The sequence below is a fragment of the Lycium ferocissimum genome, chromosome 7 (genome assembly GCF_029784015.1).
Source record: "Lycium ferocissimum isolate CSIRO_LF1 chromosome 7, AGI_CSIRO_Lferr_CH_V1, whole genome shotgun sequence".
In the NCBI taxonomy this organism is placed as follows: domain Eukaryota; kingdom Viridiplantae; phylum Streptophyta; class Magnoliopsida; order Solanales; family Solanaceae; genus Lycium; species Lycium ferocissimum.
The window spans coordinates 43,255,126-43,261,754 of NC_081348.1; the positions used below are offsets into that span (position 1 = coordinate 43,255,126).

Genomic DNA, 6,629 nt, shown 5'->3' on the forward strand with positions numbered 1-6,629 from the left:
TAAAGGAAAAATGTAAAAAAATAAAGAGAAAAATTTTAAAAAAAAATTGGCCGATTGTGGGTGTAGCTAATTGGGCTCGGCATAAAGTTTGCGGTGTAAAAAATGTGGCTGCATATATATGTATTTTTATTCATGGAAAAGTAATCACAAAATACAAATTCGCGCGCTAAAATATTACCGAATAAAAATGTATTTATTAGAGATGCCTTTAGAAGAATTGCAGCAGATGAAATCACATGGACGTTAAATAAAATTACATGATATCGTAATAGTTGTGACATATTTACGATAACATTTATAAAGTTTGAAAGTAAGTAAATGCTATTGTCTAATTGTATAAAATGGAATAAAATGCAAAGTTTAAATTTTATATGCCCCCTCGGCGGACTTTTAGTTATGTTTAACTAAAAGCGTTTTACATAAGCATACACTCCCTAATCTGGTAAAAAAATGTTAAAAGTGACTATCGCAATTATAATATTAGTGCAAAATTTCAAAAAAATGTAAAAAATGTGGTGATTCTTTTTAAAAAATAATGCGGAAAAAATGTATTTATTAGTACTAATAATAATAATAATAATAATAATAATAGTAAATGCTAGTCTAATTGTATTAAGTTTTACGGCATTAAAAAAATTATAATAATTATAATATTAAGTTTTCGAAAAAATAATAATAATAATAATAATAATAATAATAATAATAATAATAATAATAATAATAATAATAATAATAATAATAATAATAATAATAATAATGATAATATTAATAATAATAACAATAATAAAAATAATAATAATAACGATAATAGTGGAAAACGACCATATTAATAGAAAGCAAATAATTGTGGTAAAGTATACATAACTATTCGTAAATAAATATTTTGGAAAAAGGGCGGGACAAAATCGGGTGTCAACACTCGTTGTGCAGCAGTCTACATCATTATTTGACTTGTAAATTCTTGATTACAAGAAATTGCTTTAATTATTTATTTATATTTAAAAAGAAATAAAATTAAAGCAAGAAGAGGAAATTATAGAATTTTCTAAATATCAAACAAGTACAACTAAAGAAAGTATAATTGTTATTCTCATCTCATTCTTTTTTCCCTTTAAATCTTTTCACTCACACGTAATGTTAAAAGTACTTTTTAAAAAAAATGTTAAAAGTAACTTTATCAACAATGATGCCCTAGGATGGGGTAAATATGATCAATATTTACTAAGCAATTCAAACATTTTGATCACTAAAATGGGATAAGTATAATAAAAAACTTATTTTTTACATCAGATCATTGATGATACGACCATGTGTCTTCTTCACGTTATTTTGTTACCTATTGTGATTAATTGATGTGCGTTTTTACCTTATTTATTACTTAACTATGATAGAATAAAGTATATTAATTTTGTATAAACATCGAGTGTGATTAAGTTTTTATTGTGTAGTTATCAATTTCGTATGTGCGCTATCATTGTCTATAATTGTATATTGGTTTTCTTTAACTTTACTTTGTAGATAAGTTAATATGATCATTATATTAAAGAGAAGGTAATAAAGCAAGAAGTAGATCTCATCATACAATAGGACTAAAGTAGAGGCATCACTAGTCCACATTAAGCGAAGATTACAACACCCAGAGAATACTTTTGCCAATAGCTGTAACCAGATGCATGATACTTTTATGAACACTCAAATTGGCATCCAAAATTTGGACAAATATCTTATATTACTATATTAGCACCACTTTTACAAATGAAACAAGTAGTTATTGAACAATGGAAGTCTCTTAGATGCCTTGGCAGTAGAATAAGAATGGACCTCCGGTCCCCTCTCCTCTCGCTTGTGCTGCTTTGACAATTAGGGCCGACTTTATGGTCAGATTTTATCTGTTTATTCCATGTGTGTGTGTAACTTTCAGAAGAAAAGGAAAAGAATATAAGCCCACCCTGATTTCAACCAATCTAATTTTAAAGGAAGCACGGTATCAAGGAAAGGCAACTATCCATACAACAAAGCTCCAAAGAGAAATGCTGCACCAAGATATGCGCAGCAACATCAAATTTAGACTTCCGAATTTCGAATCCAGGCCCTGTGGCGGTAGTATTAATAATAACAATTATATCCTACTCTAGCAAATCTAGCATTCTTGTTGCCTTCCACGGAAGTGGTGAGGAATCATAGCTATGTCATTAATCTGGTTTATGCTTTTTGCCGAATACGCACCACAGCACAAGCGGTCCCCGACAGACATCTTCCCTTCACCTTATAGTTTTATGTTTTATGAGGGGAAAGTGGAGTGGTTGTCCAACCGAGCAAATAGCATATTTATATTAATGAGTAATCCTAGAATGACAAGCTAGCTATTAGTCCTATCCTTAAGTTACTTTATACTCAAGTATTCTCATTCTCCTCACATCATAATCCCAAATACTATCATACTGGCCCACCGTCCATCCACCCATCCTTTTGGTTTATTTTTCTTTTTTAATCCCTAATTAAGGATAATGCATCTGCAGTAGGTATGTTCTACTACTACTTTTTTATTAATCCGGGTAGTTGGCCATTTTGGTGTGCTCCACAATTTCCCATTACCAGTTTCTTTGGCTTTTCTTTTACTTGAGGGAACTGTCTATACCTCGTGATATCCTCCTTGAGAAAAAAGATTAAACTTCGCTTTCTCTGGCTACCACCCTATACTTTACTAAGACCACATGATCTAGTATCACTACTTCCTCTTCTCCTCCTCCTCTTTTCCAAAAGGATATTTCTTGTCCTGTATGTTTCCTCTCTGGGAGTTTGTAAACTTTAAAACGTGCTACAAGATTCAAATTGTCTCTGCAGCTGTCTCCTTTTGTTTTTCTATCATGACGAATTAGCTTTCAAGAGCTCAGACTTGAAAAATTCTTCCTGTCCATCCCTTTAGACTGCTTCTGCTTCTGCTCCGTCGCTACCTTATTATATCTCTCTCATTGTTTATTTGCATCTGGTTTTGTTGGTAATCTACTTCTACAGTTACCAAGGGGTTGATATCCTCCTACGATTTTGCTGGTTTGGAACTGGAGGCGTCATCATGAATTTAAACTGGTTCGTGCTTCTATTCATCTGCTTTATTGGACAATCTTCAGGACAGCAGAGACAAACTGATGAGGTGAACATTGGAGCCATCTTTTCGTTTGGTACCACCAATGGCAAAGTTGCCAGAATTGCCATGGAAGCTGCTGTTCAAGACGTCAATTCTGATCCTTCTCTTCTCGGCGGAAGAAAACTTGCTCTCACCCTGCATGATTCAAACTTCAGCGGATTCCTAGGAATCATTGGAGGTATATATATTTACTCTTTATCTTTTCACAGATGCAATTCTTCTTTATGATCTCTCACTCTTCTTATCTCTGCCCAGCATTACAATTCATGGAGACCGATACCGTAGCTGTAATTGGCCCTCAAAGTTCTGTAATGGCCCATGTACTCTCTCACCTTGTGAACGAACTCCATGTGCCCCTCCTATCTTTCACAGCATTGGACCCAACACTCTCACCTCTTCAGTACCCTTATTTCATTCAGACGGCTCCCAATGATCTTCTTCTAATGACTGCCATAGCCGATATGATTAGTTATTTCCAATACAGAGAGGTTGTTGCTATTTTCTCGGATGATGATCAAGGTCGAAATAGTATTACCGCTCTAGGTGATAGACTCGATGCTAGGCGCTGTAAGATATCTTACAAGGCAATACTTCCGCCTGAACCTATGTCTACTCGTGACCTGATCATGGCCGAGTTGGCTAAGGTCAAATCAATGGAATCTCGAGTTATTGTTCTACATACATTATCCATAACAGGTCTCAAGGTCTTTGAGATTGCCCAGGAGCTTGGCATGATGACTAGTGGGTATGTTTGGATAGCTACTTCATGGCTTTCCAGTACTCTCGATTCAACTTCAGTTCCGCCAAAGGTGGCTAGCTCTGTACAAGGTGTTCTCACCCTTCGCTCCCATACGCCAGATTCCCCAAAGAAGAGGGCTTTTCAATCAAGGTGGAACAAGTTGAGTAATGGCTCCATCGCTTTGAATGTTTATGGTCTGTACGCCTATGATACTGTTTGGATGATTGCCTATGCAGTCAAAGAGTTTTTCGATCATGGAGGCAAGATCACCTACTCAAATGATTCCAATTTGAATAGTTTTTCTGGAGAGGCAATGAATCTTGCTGCTCTTAGCATATTCGATGGTGGAGAGCAACTGCTTAGTAACATATTAAAGACTAATATGAGTGGGGTAAGTGGTCCAATTGCATTTAACCCAGATAGATCCATGCTCCGTCCCTCATTTGATATTCTCAATGTAGTTGGCAAAGGATTGCTAAGGCAAATAGGATACTGGTGTAACTACTCTGGGCTATCTGTTGTGCCTCCAGAGTCTCTTTATGCCAAACCAGCTAACAGGTCAAGTTCAACTCAACGGTTGCATCAGGTTATATGGCCAGGGAAAACTACAAAAAGACCGCGTGGATGGGTATTTCCAGACAATGGGGGGTCATTAACGATTGGAGTCCCGAGGAGAGTTGGCTACAAAGCATTTGTTTCGGAAGAGGAAGGTACTGGAGTAGTCCGTGGATACTGCATAGATGTCTTCCTTGCAGCCTTGAAGTGTCTTTCATATCCTGTGCCTCATAAATTCATCTTGTTCGGTGATGGACACAAAAACCCAAGCTACACTCAGTTAGTAAACATGATCACAGCAGATGTGGGTGTCAATGTCATTGCAAGTATATTCATGCTACTTTAACAGTCAGTGTAACATTGTTTTTCTTATTCCGTAATAGGTATTTGATGCTGCAGTGGGTGACATTACAATTGTAACAAACCGCACGAAGGTTTTGGATTTTACTCAACCATACATAGAATCAGGGTTAGTGGTGGTGGTACCTGTGAAGAAGATGAGATCGATTGCTTGGGCTTTCCTGCGGCCATTTACTCCCCTGACGTGGGGAGTCATAGCCGCTTTTTGCCTTGTTGTGGGAACCGTAGTGTGGATACTAGAGCACAAATTTAATGATGAATTTCGTGGCCCACCCAGGAAACAGGTGGTCACAATTTTATGGTGAGTCAATTGGATGCCTTCCGGTTAGCCTTCCAAGTACTTAGTGGGAAGTTAATGCAACAATCTAAGTAGTAGGATCCTACAAAGCTGCGCAAGAAGCTATATATAGAAAGCAGTTTTTGAATTGATTTCTTGCATTTCCTTCAGGTTCGAACCTCATAATTTGCATCTTGCTCTTTAGGATTTGAACTCATCTTCTTGTATGCTATATTTCGCTTGCAGGTTTAGCTTCTCAACGATTTTTGGAGCCCCAAGTAAGTATCTAGTTTCTCCTTTTCCAAAAGTCAAGATCATAATTGTATTTACGCAGTGTTAACTTTGGCATAATCGGTCAGTTGTAAAAACCTTTCAGGAGAAGACACAGTGAGCACATTGGGTCGAATTGTACTGCTTATATGGTTATTCGTAATGTTGATAGTTACATCGAGCTATACCGCAAGCTTGACATCGTTTCTAACAGTTCAACAGCTCTCCTCATCTATCCAAGGAATTGAATCATTGGTAACAAGCAATGACGCAATCGGGTACCAGGTAGGCTCTTTTGCTGAGAACTACTTGTTTGAAGAAGTCAACATTGCAAAGTCTAGGCTTGTTCCTCTTGGATCACCAGAAGAATATGCTGATGCCCTTGAACAAGGAAGAGTTGCTGCTGTGGTCGATGAACGTCCATATGTGGATGAGTTTTTAGCAACTTACTGCGGGTTCCAAAAAGTTGGCCCAGAGTTTACCAGAAGTGGGTGGGGATTTGTAAGTATTTCCTTACTCATATATTTTACTAACACGTATAGCTAGGTAATAAATGGACATGAGTTGCAAAATGAGTGAAATGACTTATCTAAAAAGTTAGTCATGTAACATAAGCTGATAGCTTGATCCAATTAAATTATAGGCATTTCCGAGAGATTCCCCCTTAGCAGTTGACATGTCAACGGCAATCTTGCAATTATCTGAGAATGGAGAGCTAGAGAAGATTCGCGAGAAGTGGTTAAACAGAAAAGTTTGTGGGGGGCAGAGCTCTGCGGTAGACTCAGAGCAGCTTCAGTTGAAGAGCTTTTGGGGTTTATTCCTCATTTGTGGAGTTACTTGCTGTTTCGCTCTGCTTGTATATTTCTGCGTCATGTTGTGCCAGTTCAAACGACATTTTCCTGAATTAACGCGGCGTTGTACTTCTACTGGAACTAGAATATCACATTCTGTCCGGCTTAAGAAATTCATATCTTTTGTGGATGAGAAGGCAGAGATATCTGCAAATAGGTTGAAAAGAAAGCGGATGGAAATAGAAAACCCTTCCATTAGCTAATGCCAATCGAAGCTTGAAATGATGATCATTTTCCAAAAGAGAGACTCGGAACCGTTTTCATTTCCATTCTTGTACATTCAGTTTTTTTATCACGTAACAACAGTGTAGAGAGCATCTAGTGTTCAAGAATTAAGCATTAACTTATAGTAGTGTAATACAATACGATGTTAAAGTGCTATTGATGTACATCTCCACAAGAATAAGGAATGAGATGTTGTGTTTTGGGCTA

At 36.8% G+C, this 6,629-nt stretch overlaps 1 protein-coding gene across 1 annotated transcript; it reads left to right on the plus strand.

Moving 5' to 3' along the window:
• Positions 1-2,206: 2,206 nt before the first annotated feature.
• On the plus strand, positions 2,207-6,629 carry LOC132065233 (glutamate receptor 3.2-like). The gene is made up of 6 exons (XM_059458520.1): positions 2,207-3,323; positions 3,401-4,743; positions 4,823-5,100; positions 5,323-5,354; positions 5,453-5,847; positions 5,990-6,629. The coding sequence occupies exons 1-6, from the start codon at positions 3,074-3,076 to the stop codon at positions 6,398-6,400; spliced, it is 2,709 nt and encodes a 902-aa protein (XP_059314503.1). The 5' UTR covers positions 2,207-3,073; the 3' UTR covers positions 6,401-6,629.